The 14,543-nt window shown below is 42.1% G+C and overlaps 1 protein-coding gene across 1 annotated transcript; it reads left to right on the forward strand.

Annotated features, from left to right (window-relative positions):
* The first annotated feature begins 9,547 nt into the window (after positions 1-9,547).
* On the forward strand, positions 9,548-14,522 carry NANOG (Nanog homeobox). Its single transcript, XM_032473451.1, has 4 exons — positions 9,548-9,619; positions 11,705-11,970; positions 13,086-13,172; positions 13,304-14,522. Exons 2-4 carry the CDS (start codon positions 11,725-11,727, stop codon positions 13,733-13,735), a joined length of 765 nt encoding a protein of 254 aa, XP_032329342.1. The 5' UTR covers positions 9,548-9,619; positions 11,705-11,724; the 3' UTR covers positions 13,736-14,522.
* The last annotated feature ends 21 nt before the right edge of the window (positions 14,523-14,543 follow it).

Raw genomic sequence — 14,543 nt, forward strand, 5'->3', positions numbered from 1 at the left:
ATTCCTTCTCCTTGCTGCCCACATCAAACTAGTTGCCAGGCCCTGCCAATACTACTTATTAATGTGGTTCATATACACACAGTCACTGCCACTCCCTCCTGCATGGCTCCCACTTTATAGCGACTCTTTTGTCTAGATCCAGAGTTGGCAAACTTTTTCTACAAAGGGCCAAGTAGTAAATATTTAAAGATTTGCAACTATATGTCTCTGTGACAACTACTAAACTCTCCTGTTGTAACATATTGCAGTCATATATTACACATAAATGAGTAAGTGTGGCTAGGTTCCAACAAAACTTTATTTAAGGACACTGAAATTTGAATTTCATGTACATTTCACAAGTCACAAAATATTAATATTTTGATTCCCCCCCCCAAACATTTAAAAATATAAAAGTCATTCTCAGTTTGTGGACCATATGAAACAGGTACTCAGCCAGTTTGGTGACCCTTGGTCTAGAAAACTGAATTTGTCTCTTTTTTTTTTCTTTTTTTGGGGGGGAGGTAATTGGGTTTATTTATTTATTTAATGGAGGCACTGGGGATTAAGCCCAGGACCGTGTGCATGCTAAGCAGGCACTCTACCACAGAGGTATACGCTCCCCACCCTAGAAGACTGAATTAGTCTCTTAATGGGTCCTGCTCCATCCTCTTCCTGTTTCTCTTTACTTGTTCTTATAAGACTGATGATATCAGTCCCCATTTAAAAACCCTTCAGTGGCTCTACTGCCTTTAGTATAAGATCCAAACTCTTCAGCACGACACAGACTTGTAGAGTCTGACTCCTGTCCACTAACTGTACCATCACCTCTTTTCATACCTGTGTCTAACTCTGCACAGTCCCCAGAAGATGTCAGGCTTTTTCGTGCTTGCTGCCTTTTCCACTACTACTGCCTGCCCATCTTTCAAGGCTGAATTCAAGCACCATCTTTTTACGATGATATTCATTTCCCTCCAAGATGTCCCTCCTTTGAACTGCTGCTGTGTCTCACATATATTTACACCACAGCTCCAGTAACACTGCAGTGCAATAACACTTTAGTCCAGTGTGATCCACTAACGCTTCACCGTGCTCATTTGTTTGCATGGCTTCTTCACGTTACACTATGAAATACTTTGGTACAGGAAGTATGCACGAGACACTTCAGAGATGCGTAATATGCTGAGTACATAGCATACGCAGAGAAAATAATCATAGCTAACATTTACCGAGCACTAACGAACGGCATGCCATGTCCCTGCTGGGGAGAGGAAAATCTCCTCCTCTGAACCTCTTGTGGCTGCATGAATCTTTTTTTTTTTTAGAAAAAGAAACACATTTTAATAGCAAGCATGGAGGTCTTATAGAAATAGGACCCACGAAGTAGCCAAAGCAGGCAGTATGTATACTTTTTAGACAAAGAAACAACAGATTTGTGAAGAATTGACAGGACAAAGGAACTTAGACTTTGAGTGCTCAAGTAGTGAGAAACCTAAACGGAGTTTGGGCTTGGGGTAGTAATTTAAAGAAGTAATAAGGTTTGCTAACACAGGCTTCTTGGCCCGAGTTCCCCATCTCTGGCGACAAGGGTTCCCTACCTCCAGATGTGGGGAGTGCCCCTTTCACGTGAGAGATTTATGTCCCTTCCAGGGAGACACAGAGGAGGGTCAGGGTGTCCCTCTTTCATTGGTCCTGTCTTAAGTAACTTTAATTCAAAATAATCAACATGCCATTGAGGCACATTTGGGGCACCTCACCCTGGGCCCCAACATACCTTGTTGATCAGTTGGTATGTATTATGCTATTTAATTCTTACTCACAGGAAGGAAACTGAGGCATAGAAATGTGAAACTTCTGGTTCCATAAACAGTGGGTGGAAAGAGGATTCAAATTCGGGCTGTGCGACTCAGTGTCTGAAACACAAAAGAATCTGACAAAGGTCTAAGGAACTTGGATTTTGAGATTCCTGGGCCTTTTACAAAAATGCAAGCTGGCCCACAGGGGTGCCGGAAATGCCTCCTCGCTTCATCTGGGCAGATGTTACCTGAGCTCAGCACACCAGCGACAATTCGTTACGCTGTACAACTTGAGATTTGTTGCCTTCACTGTACATTATTTCTCAGTCTTAATTTTTAAAAATGCTTCTTTAAATTTGAACTCCTTTTCCAACCTCCTGCTCTTTGCCCTAGCTTTGATCTCTTTCCTTTTTGTTTTTGGTGGAGGTGCTGGGGATCGAACTCAGGACCTTGTGCATGTAAAGCATGAGCTCTACCTCTGAGATACACCCACCCCCCTGACCTCTTTCTTTATGTGACTGAACTTATTTACTCCTGGGAGGCAGGAACCCCTTGTTCACTCTTCCTCTAATTTCCTTATAATATTGGAATACTCTGGTGTCCTGAAATATTCTAAGGGCGGTATGTAGACGCAGTATTATTAGGGTTAGCAGTTTTATTTCATTCCACCACCATCAGCCAGAGCAACAACTAAGGTGCTAGATTGTTCCCTTTATCCCCCACCGCACCCCCACCCCCACCGCCATCACCTTACCCAACTCCTCCCACAATCACCTACTTTTCTAACTTCTTCCTCATTCTCTAACCCCTACTGAGAAACTGAGAAGTTTACTCTCTTCTGGGCCAGTAATATCACAGGGGTCCAGAGCAACTGTATACATCTGCTAAACTTTGGTAGACATTCCTAGAGGTTCTTCCCCTTCCTGGGGGCTAGAACTTACAGGGGTGAAAAAGAAAAAAAAAGACAAAAAACTTGCATTTTTACTTTGGGTCAAGGATCCCCTGAGGGGAGGGTGGGGAGGAGGGAGTTACTTAGGGTCAGGACTCTGACAGTTCAGTTTGATGGTTTGCCCTTCTGAACTCACCACTGGGAAACCTTAGAATTTGGGACACAGAATTATTTAGTCCTTACATATCAAAAGCCTTTAGTTAGAGTAAGATCTGACAAACCCAGAACTGAACCACAAGGAGGAAATTTGTTTTGCTTTGTTTTTTGAGAGTTCTTGTAATCGTTCAATTTTCTGAATATCAATGTTTTCGCCACTGAACCTGATTTATTAACTTAATAACTATGCATTGAGATTTTTCCCTACTGCCAAGCACTGTATTACGAAGCAGTGCTCCTTGGGGAGAGGGTATAGCTCAGTGGTAGAGTGTGTGCTTAGCATGCACGAGGTCCTGGGTTCAATCCCCAGTACCACCATTTAAAAACAAAAAATAATAATTAATAAACAAATAAACCGAATTACCTTCCCTCCCTCAAAAGAAACCTTAAAAATAGAGAGTAAGAAATTCAAGAATTCAGGGCCCAGAGAGCTATAAAGAAAGAAAGCAGTAATCCTCAAGGATCAGAGATTCTTAAATGACAGATTCCTGGGCCCCACGCCCAGATCTTGAGTCAGTAAATCTGAGGTAACAGCTCCCAAGTGATGCTGATGTTGTCCAAAAATGGGACTATTATTTGAGTAGCATTGTGTTAGGTTATAGTAACAAACCAGGCCCTCAAGGAGTTATTATTCCAGCCAGGAATCCAAACACACCCAAAAAAGCTAGACCTGAAATGCAAAGTGACAGCTGCTGTGGGAGGAGCTAGGTACAGAAGAGGGGGCACCTACATCCCTGGGAGAAGGGAGACAACGGCAGGGGACACCTGATCTGCATCTTGAAAGATAACTAAAAGTGAACCCAGCACAGAGAGGGGAGAAAAGCATCCAGGACAGAGGGGACTGCTTGGGGAGAGCAATTTGCCAAAGCCTGAAATCGGCAGAGAGCAGACTGGGAGCTTATTAGAGAAGACGAGCAAATCAGTCTGGTGTGCAGTTGTGTCTGTCTGTGGAAGGTGAACTATGGGTGTGCAGAGGTCTGGGCAAGAGACAATGCCTGAATGAGGGCAAAGGGGGTGGTCCTGAACATCCAAGGGACAGACTGGAGAAGCGTGAGGAAATCAAATGAGCATGTCCACATTCTTACTGACTCTATAAAGGTTCAGACAGTGGGAAAAGGAGGCGAGGATGTGCCATGTGTTTTCCTTTTAGGTGAATCTTTTATTGGGCTTCATAACCTGTGCTCATGGTAAATTCACTGAAGGAAACAAACTTGGCCATGACTGATTTACTTAAGCTGGATGACAGATACATTTTGAGGGTTTATCATATTGTCCACTGTGTAAATAAGAAACTTCTTTCAGGGAGAAAAAAGTGTTTGTGCTCTTCTAGCTGTAAGTGGCGAATATACTGTGTAAATCCACTTGTAATCTCTAAGCCAGCACTGTTTGTGTTTGCCGGGTTCATCTTTACAACACAAGTAATTTGGGAGGAATCTATCTCCCAGAGGAGCCGGAAGGACTATTTGTTGCAAATTAAAGTCAGCTCCTTTTGGAGAGCCCCAGGCTCATTGAATGCAGTTTAGGAACCTGAGGCAAGGAGCATTGTTGTTTTTTAAGAGTTATTTTGTATATCACATTGAAGTACAAGTTAATATTTAAATGTAAGGAAATGGCTCCTACCCTCTATTTACTTACAAAGTCCTAGATCCTTTTAAGCCCATTCCTTCATCAACAAATAATGATGGAGGGCATCCACTCTGCCTGTTACTGTTCTGTAACAGTAGTTCTCAAACAATAGCATGCAAACGGTTCACCCGGGGAACTTTTAAAGCACAGACTCCTCGTCACCCCCACCGGAGATGCCTATTCAGCAGTTCTGTGGTAAAGCCCATCCATTTCTGTCCCCAACAGTTCCCAAGTGATGCTGATGATGCCGGCCTATGGACCACACTCTTCCAGGGCTGGAAATGCTACAGACAAACAGGGAAAACAGACAAAAATTCAAATAATTGCCGTCCTAGAATTTATATTTTATTGGTAGTGGGGAGGTAAAATACGATGATGGGTGATGATGAAGAGAATATATATTAAGCAAGATGATAAGTGCTATGAAAAAAAAACAAGTGGAGAAGGCTAGAGAAGGGAAGACATTACTGAGAAGGCAACAGTAAAGATTTAAAGGAAGAGGGAGATTAAGCTGGTTATATTTCTAGGGGAGAAACTGATCAGAGAGAGATAAAACTAAGGGCAAAAGCCCTGATTCCGCAGCTTTCCTGGCTTGTTCCAGGATCAGCAGGGAGGCTGGCTTCATGGGGATAAGAGAGAACAGAAGGGCACAAGACAGAGGTCAAGTGCAAGGCCAGAAGAGGGCTTAGGAATTCGGTACACTGACTCGACTCGTTACTCTGAATGTGACAAAGCTAAAACAGGATTGTGAGCACAGGAGTAGCTTCATGCAACACGTCTTCTTTTTTTAAGAAAAAAAAAAAATCATTCCAGCCAATGTGTGGAGACTAGATTATAGCCTGAAGGCTAGGGTGCAGATCGGAAGACTAGTTGGGAGGCTATTGGAATAACCCAAGCAATAAATGATGGTGTGGGGAGCCATCATAGCTTCGGAGATACTGAGAAAAGGCCAAGTACTGCTCGGGCTAGCAGACATGCCCACGTAACCGTACTCTTTTGTCTCAGGATGCAGGTAATTTCAAGCCCCCAGCTTTCCTGTGACCCAGGCAATAACAAAATTAACACGTGTTCCTTAAAAGAAATAACTATTTCTTGCCACTCTGCTGGTTTTCTAAGCCCTAGTCCGTGTGCTGAGCAAAAACTCACTCAAACAATGGGAAAAGGAAACAGGTGGAGAAAAAAACTAAAAGAAGCAATTGGATTCTGACATATTTTGACGGCATTAGTGAACAAAGGTGGCTTTAGGATTTTGCCCTGAGGAACTAGAAAGATGGAACTGTCATACACTGAGATGCAGGAACCCGTGTAGGGAGGAACACTGAGACTTCTATCTGTGAAATATTACTTCTGTGATGCTAATTAGAAATCCAAGTGAAGGTGTTAAGCAGGCAGTTGGGAATATGAGACCAGAGTTTGGGAAACAGGTCTGGGGTAAACACAAATATTTGAAAGACAAAAGCATGTAGATGATATTTAAAGTCATAACACAGGATGAGATCACCAAGGTAGGAAATGTAGGCAGAGACGAGGTTTGAGAATAAACTTTGGAACACTAAGTTTTAGATATACGAAGGGTGAGGAAGAACTAGAAGGGAGACTGAGAGAACCACTGGGTTAGTAAGGGGGACACCAGGAAAGTGTAAACTGATGAGAGGAGGAGATTTAATTCAAAAATTAAGGTTTTTTTAAAACTACCCACGGTCACGGGGTAGGGTATAGCTCAAATGGTAGAGCACATGCTTGGCATGCACAAGGTCCTGGGTTCAATCCCCAGTACCTCCATTAAAAATAAATAAACAGATAAGTAAAAACCTAATTCCCTTGGCCCCCTCCCAAAAGATTGTGTGGCCCGAAGTGTATCTTTTATCTATAAATATGGAATAAATAATATCTGTAAAATACTTTTCCTTTCTAATAGTCAGCTTTTTTTTTTTTTTTCCCCTTCTTCTTCTTCCCCTTCCCAGACGTTGCTCTTAGGACAGTAAAATTTGAAATCAGGGATTTTACTGAATCACTTTTGCATTTGAGACTCTGGACTCTGGCACATTATAACACGCCCCTCCTCCACCCACACAGCCCACCCCCGCTAACCCAAGGTCTCTGATAGCTTCTGAGGCATTCTCAGCCCCATTCAAATTGCTTTCCTGAGCAAAGAATGTAGCAAGCCTGCCTTCCAGCTACCAGCCCCTGGCCTTCGGTCTTTCACTCCGGAGGCTCTCACCCCGGATACAATGGGACACCGGTGGGGGGATGGGGTGAATTCATCCCAGGCTTTCCTGCAAAGACCCCCATCAGCAAAGAACAAAACTTCCCATACCTGCAGTTTAGAGAGCTGCAGGCAAACCAAAGTATTTGGTGGCCTTGACTGTTCTCATTTTCCAAACTGTGTTGAGAGCCAGGAAGTCTGGTTTCTGTCCTTTTAAGTCTATGTTCCCCGTTTTATCGAGATGTAATTGACATACAACATTGTATTAGTTTAAGGTGTGCAGCGTAATGATCTCATGTATGCATACGCTGCAAAATGATCACCACCGCAAATCTAGTTTCACATCCATCACCTCACATTCCCTTTTTTAAAGAAATCATGTTCTATTTCTAATGAAACAGAGCTGATCTGCCTGAAGCACAGTGTACTCCACCCACCCTCTCCTGGACACCCCTATTCCAAACTCTTTCCCCCTCCAGAATGGTGGTGTGAGAAGACAAAGCAAAGGTTACATCGAATTTCATCCCCTTGTTTGGACCCAGCAATCCTCCTCTGCCTGCAAGTTGGTTCTGTGAGCAAAACTCAGCTTGTGTGGGAGCAAAGCCAGCAGGTGGAGACCTGAGCAGCCGGAGTGCATGCAGTGATTAGTCAAGAACTGTATCTCAGAAAAATATATAATTGGAATTTGCTAAGGGTTTATTTTTTAGGGATGGGGGGGTTGGAAAAGAAGAAGAAACCTTAGGATTCTTGAATGTTGAATTTGGAGATGGGGTGGAAAATTGAACGCCATGGACTGTTGCTACCTTTTGTCCATAAATACGTTAGTGCTGGAACCCAATTCTAAAAACTGTTCCTTTGGTGACAAACCAGAGCAGGGGAGAAAAAGACAGAGTGAGGATGGAGTGCGGCTGAAGGACTGACAGGATTGCCAGGTCAGAGAAGGAAAAGCTAATTTGAAAAAGAGCCAGAGGGGAAAAAAGACAAGAGGGAAGAAGATAACCGCTTGGGAAGGAGGGCTAGACGGGAAGGCAAACACTGTTCCTGAAATGAACCCACCACAAACATTTTGGCAAGTCCGTTACAGGAATATCAACTGCTTAGGGAATACTCTCCTTTTTCTCCCTCTTTTCAATTGGCTTGGTTTACAGGTCAATACATTTTATGATTTTATCTCTAGTAATCTACTAATGTCCCTGGTAAAATAAGAAGGTGGTGCTTTCATTCTGGATTAGAATAAAAATCACCAAAAAAAAAAAAAAGGTAATTTCAAACTTAGAGGTCATGGGCATAGAATCCTGAAAGAATTTTTATTAACAGCCACTCTTTGTAGATCCCTGCCATGTCAAATGTTACTAGTTATTTGGCACTTTATTTTCATTGATTCTTACAACGCAGAGAAGGTACTTTCATCCCTATTCACAGATGAGGACACTGGGACTTATTTAAGTGGCTGAGCCAAGATAAAAACCAATTAAAAATCTTCCAAAGTGATGGGGTATGTATAATGATTAACGGGGCACCCAGTGTCCTGCGTCCGCAGGTCCTTTCCTCTGGCTTTTGCTAAAAGCAAGGCAATGGTCCTGCTGAAAGGACTTGCTGGTCTTTCTGAAAGTTAAAAAGCCAGAAAGAAGTAAAGTGGGAGTTGAAAACATGTACTATCTTGAACATCAACTAATGCCTTAACATTCAATGTGTTTTACTGTGACCTGTGGGTGAATCCAAGAGGAAAATGGAGCTAGTTGAAGTTTGCCGTAACTAGCTTGATTTTGAGACCCTGAGGTCTAGAAATTAATTGTTCTGAGGTCCAGTCTAGAAATTAATTGTCCCCGTGGGAGTTTCCATCACTTTACGTAGCCTCAGGAATTGGAGGTACATCTTTGATTTTAAAAGGTGGAAACACGGTGAATCTAGAAGCATTTAGCTGCTGGGTTTACTCTGTTTCCAGGTTCTGTGGCCCCAGTTTGCCAGTTCCCCACCCAGTCTGGGTTCTCAGCAGCCACCTTCTGCATCACAATGGCCTTGGGGAGACTGGCAGACGGGATTAACTGGGAATTCGCAAGGGTGTGTGTGGGCGTGGGGCTGCCAAGAGGGCGGGTCTAAGTATGGCTGAGCCTTCCTTATAAACCTAGAGCCTCCAAAGTTTCCTCATTTTGCTAGATTGGGCCAGTGGGCTCCTTTCACGGCAAAGGTGACGCCCCCACCCCTATCCCATCTGTGTGATTCTTTTCCACCTGGAGCTCTTTATCTTTCCCTAAGCTCTTCTACCTGGATACCTGAACCTGGACCTTTCCTACCATCTAGCTCTTTGGTGTTTTTCCCCCCTTCTTCATCTCAACAACATGAGCGCCGACGCCGATTGTCCCCAAAGCCTGCTTTGCCCCGAAGCATCCAATTCTAGGGAGACTTCACCAATGCCTGAGCCTTATGGGCCTGAAGAAGATTACACATCCTTGCAGATGTCATCTGCTGAGACAGCCGACACGGAGACTGGTAAGAAAGTCCTGAATCCTTGAGAGACTAAGTTCCTTCAGGGGAAGAGAAGGACGGGAAGGGGGTAAGAGCCATCTGTTTCCCTCTTGAGCGGGTACACCCCATCCATGGAAGCAGGTGTCTTTGTCTATTAATCCTCCTGACACTTCTTTTTCAACTGAAACTTGTTGGGGTCATGCCTTTCCCCTGTGTCCCAGGCGTCAGGCGCTGTGCACTGAGACGAGGGACAGGGGACTTGGCAGCTCAACTGTATACTGTACATCTGAGCTTGTGTGCATAGGTGCTGTGGAAGCATAAACGTGCTGTGATGACTATGCTGATGTATCAATCTTAATTAAGGTCGTTCCGGACACGCAGCAGCAGTAAATGTTACCACTGAGCCCGAAGTCACAACATCACCGCTGGCGGGGAGGGGAGGTGAGCACCACCTTTTTGGCTTGTCTATTCAAGGAGCGCCAGAAGTGGCATCGCTAAGGACGTGAAGCGCACCTCGGAGAAGTGCCTTCCCTTCCCGCTGCAGTGGCAGTCGGCTCTTCTGCTAACCTTTGGGTGCCAGGGTGTTACTGGGCAGCTGAGTTTGTGAGCACCTGCCATGCTTAAGTTTCCTAAATCCCAAGGAAGTGTTCACCCCATTTTACAGATCTTTGCAGAAGGTTTAATATGCTAACAGTCAAACAAACTGGCGAGAGCTCAGATTTGAACTCTAGTTTGGCTTCAGAATCTGTACTCCAGTACTTGGGCTTCTAACTGATAATGAGAGTATGAAGGCTGCTCAGATAATGTAAAGCCAGCACCAGTTTTTTTCGGAAATCAATTTGGCAGTAGTTGTTAAAAGTAAGAAAGGTAAACCAACCTTTACCCAGGAATGCCATTTTTAACATTTATGGTAAAAAATAGCCTAAAAACTACTTACACTTAGGATTACAACTGTAAAACTTAAGTTGTGGATAAGGAATAAGTCAACAGAATAACTGCTATATTTGACTGTTCAATGGATGTTCCCCTATTTTCCTAAACTTTGTGTTAATGTCCTTTTATAATTTCAAACGTTGAAAACACAAATTTGGATTTTGAGAGAAATAGCTTGGGAGCTCGGCATGTCCTTCATAGCAAACCAACTGCGAGTTTGTATAATTTCTTTTTTTAATTTAAGTATAGTTAGTTTATAGTGTTCTGTCAATTTCTGGTGTACAGCATAGTGTTTCAGTTATACATATACATACATATATTCTTGTTCATTATAAGTGACCATAAGATACTGAATATAGTTCCCTCTGCTATACAGAAGAAATTTGTTTTTTATCTATTTTATATAGTTAGTATCATAATTTCTAGAACACACTTCACTTAGCAATTAGTCAAGGACTTTTCTTATTAGATCTACTTGCAAGAAGCATGAAGTATGTATTTTTGCCTTTTAAAGCCTATTTGTTCCATGACTAGGGTGGAATTGGAGTTGAGCACTGGGAATACCTCTGCAAATAAATCTAGGTAATACAGGAAATAAAATTTCAGTTACAAAGTCAATATATACCAGGACATGTACTAGACAATTTTTACCTGTTAACTCATTTTGTTGTTTTTAATATATGTTTTTTGGTGGGGAGTGGGGAGGTAATTAGGTTTATGTATTTATTTTTAGAGGAGGCACTGGGGATTGAACCCAGGACCTCATGCTTGCTAAGCATGTGCTTTAGCACTTGAGCTATATCCTCCCCCTGTTTTTGTTGCTGTTTTTAAATTTTCAATTTCTGTTACTTCATTTTAATCAGTGAAGAAACTCTATGAGACATATTGTACAACCTGAGGAGTGTATCAAGTATTTTATAACAACTATAAATGGAGTATTACCTTCAAAAATTGTGACTCTCACCATACTGTACACCTGTAATTTCCATTATATTATACATCAACTATACTTCAATTAAAAAAAAAACAAAACCTATGATTAGTTGGCCCGATTGACACAGCAAACAAAAGAAAAAAACTCCATCTAGGAGGAAGGGCTAATTTTGGATGAGATCACAGAGCTCATGAAAACAAAGTCTGGATTGAAACAGCTGATCAGAATTCACATTTCCTGCTAGTCCTGGCATTAGAACTGGGCAGTCAACTGTTGGTTTTACAGGTCTCCAGAATCTGGATCATCCGTTTTCAAAATTAAGTAGGTGTTGATTTAGGTACAAAAGGAAGTTACACGGAGGGACACAGTGGGTGGGAATTAAGAACAGCCGTGGTATGGGCTCCTGACCGTCAGCTGGCTCAAAGCAGTGGCTGGCATAGAGGTCTGAATCCCACCAGCTTCCCAGCAATACTTAATATCAGTCTTGTCCATTATATGTAAAATGACATTGCACAAGGTTAGCCAAGTGTTCAGAACACTTAAGAATAAGTTTATTACTTACTACCTAGCTCTGAGGTTGTAAGGACTTTCATTGTGTTTTGAAAGCAATTTTTTAATATTTGAAGTTTTAGAGGAAAGTGTTGTTTTATTCCCAACAGTCTCTCCTCTTCCTTCCTCCATGGATCTGCTTATTCAGGACAGCCCTGATTCTTCCACCAGCCCCAGAGTAAAACCACTGCCCACTTCTGCAGAGAGCAGCACAGAGAAGCAGGAAGAGAAGGTCCAGGTCAAGAAACAGAAGGTCAGAACCGTGTTCTCCCAGACCCAGCTGTGTGTGCTCAATGACAGATTCCAGAGGCAGAAATACCTCAGCCTCCAGCAGATGCAAGAACTTTCCAACATCCTGAACCTTAGCTACAAACAGGTAGGGTTGCCTTGTTGTCAAAGCAATAAGCAATAAAAATAAGGCTAGTTTCTCAAGTAGTAGAGTGCCTGCTTAACATGCATGAGGTCCTTGGTTCAATCCCCAGTACCTCCATCAAAAAACTAAATAAATAAACCTAATTATCTCCCCTCTGCAATAAATAAATACATAAATAAGGCTAATTTCTAGATACTGTTTATGCACCCCAACAAATAAGTTAACTTTTTAATAGAAAAATGGAATCTTTTTGTAATATGTTTTGTGACCATCTTTCTTTCACTACATATTCTATTGTATGCATGTGTCCTAATTTATTTAAATACTTTTCCCTTGTTGCATAAACCAAAGCTGTAAAAAATGTTTCCAATTTTTCCTTAATCAAAGGAAGTATATATTCCTATCTTCCAGGGTAGGGGAGTCCCTAGCCAACACTGGTTCTCATTCAAATAAAAATTGCATGTTTTGTTTTCATCTATGTACATTCGATTACTAATGAGTTGAATCACTTTTCATATATTAATTGGCCATTTTAATCAGTCAGATGCTATGGTTTTCTATCACTGGTCCCATACGTAGAGAGTCCTTCCTTCTCTATTCCATGATCTTATTTTATATACATGCCTTCTACTTCTGTGATCTCATTTTCCAACTCCATTTATAAATCACCTGGAAATTTTAGTTTTTTCTGTGCTGTAGTATAATTTGATATTTTCTAAATAGTTGTCCTTGTGGTATGTTTGTATTTCTTGAGTTAAAATATCATTATCACATTAAACATAAATGTGCTTATGGGGGGTGCTTTTTATTACAAACAAATTACCTTTAACTGGGACTCACGGCATAGGTGAATCCCATGAAAAGGAAGATGAACAGACGTTTAAATGTGAACTTGCAGTTCATCTCTCACTGATTAGGTTTATTAAACAAAAAGCAGCCAAAGGATTTGAGGGGCTTGAAATTCACACATAGATTCAAGATTTAAGAAAGGACTGCAGAAGCGAAAATTCTGTCCCTGAGCCTGAGATAGTTGTAGCTGTCAGGAAGAAAAATTCCTTGATCCCTAGTACATCCTGCATTACTAGTATTTTATGCTTCCTGTTACCTTTTCCCTGCAGGTTAAGACCTGGTTCCAGAACCAGAGAATGAAATGTAAGCGGTGGCAGAAGAACAACTGGCCAAGGAACAGCAGCAGCGTGACTCAGGTACCAGGAAACATTTTCCTGCTCTTCCTAACAAGGACTTGCCCATCGCTCAAGCATACAATCCCAACCACAGACAATTCTGGTTTTTTTCCTTGTACCTTTTCAGTTAATCCATCCTTCTCTTTCAAAAGGGCTCAGCAACCACAGAATACCCGGGCCTCTATTCTTACCACCAAGGATGCCTGGCGAATACTTCCGGAAACCTTCCCATGTGGGGTAACCAGACCTGGAATAGCCCAACTTGGAACAGCCAGACCTGGAACAGCCAGTCTTGGGGCAGTCACTCCTGGAACAGTCAGCCCTGGTGCCCCCAAGCCTGGAATAACCAGACTTGGAACAACCAGGCCTGGAACAGTCAGTTCAGCAACTGTGTCGAGGAATTCCTGCAGCCCCACATCCAGCTCCAGCAAAACTCTCCTTTCAGTGATTTGGAGGCCGCCTTGGAAAGTGCTGGGGAAAGCCATAATGTAATACAGCAAGCTGCTAAGTATGTCAGTCCCCAGCAGCAGATCATGGATTTATTCCCCAGTTACTCCATGAACATGCAGCCTGAAGATGTGTGACAATGGTTAAGTCATTCAGTCTCAGTGACTGTATTCCTTTTCTAGGCTTTTTCTTTTAGAGTTCTGTATCTCTGCCTTGATAGCCTGTGTTTCATGATGACTTTGTGTCAATTTGGGAGGGTGAGAGGGTAGGACTGGAGTCTAATCAAAGAGGTTCCAGTGGCAGTGGCTTCTGCAGACATGATAAAAGTTCTTGTTATAGACGACTAGATAGAATAACTAGTTTTTGGATATCTTTAGGATGTAGAATCTGACTTCAAGAATAGGGAGCAGAAATACAAAGATGTGTGGGGAAGGACTGTTCTTATTTTCTGAGTTGAGGAGGCTTTACTTGTGAAGACCCAGTTGAGTTAAGGTGAAGGTTATGCTACAGTGCACCTCACTGACTTCCTCTGCCCCTTTTGCTGTTTTATTTCAACCCTAATTTGTTCATCATGCTAGTATTTTGTAGAAAGATGTTTTGTATTTTGCACATCATGATAATGGTACCCAGTTTGGCTGGTTGGTTTATAAGTTTACGTACAAATAAATAAAACATCCATTTTACCTTTAGTTGTCTCTACCCTGATTACACCCAGTGGTTCAATTAATAAAAATTTGACTAAACATGGGAATATTTTTTGATATGGGGGGAAAAATTTAACTGAAATCTTTCAAGCCATTGAGGAGACTGCTGTCTTAAGAGTGAGTCAAGGAAAGGTAACCAGTACACAGTGCTAGGTGACTGATTAGTTAATTAAACCTGGACAAACGTTACCTCCTCCTTGTATGTGTGATACTGAAACAAGATGTGTGGTTACTTGCAGTT

Source organism: Camelus ferus, chromosome 34 (assembly GCF_009834535.1).
Source record: "Camelus ferus isolate YT-003-E chromosome 34, BCGSAC_Cfer_1.0, whole genome shotgun sequence".
Taxonomy (NCBI): domain Eukaryota; kingdom Metazoa; phylum Chordata; class Mammalia; order Artiodactyla; family Camelidae; genus Camelus; species Camelus ferus.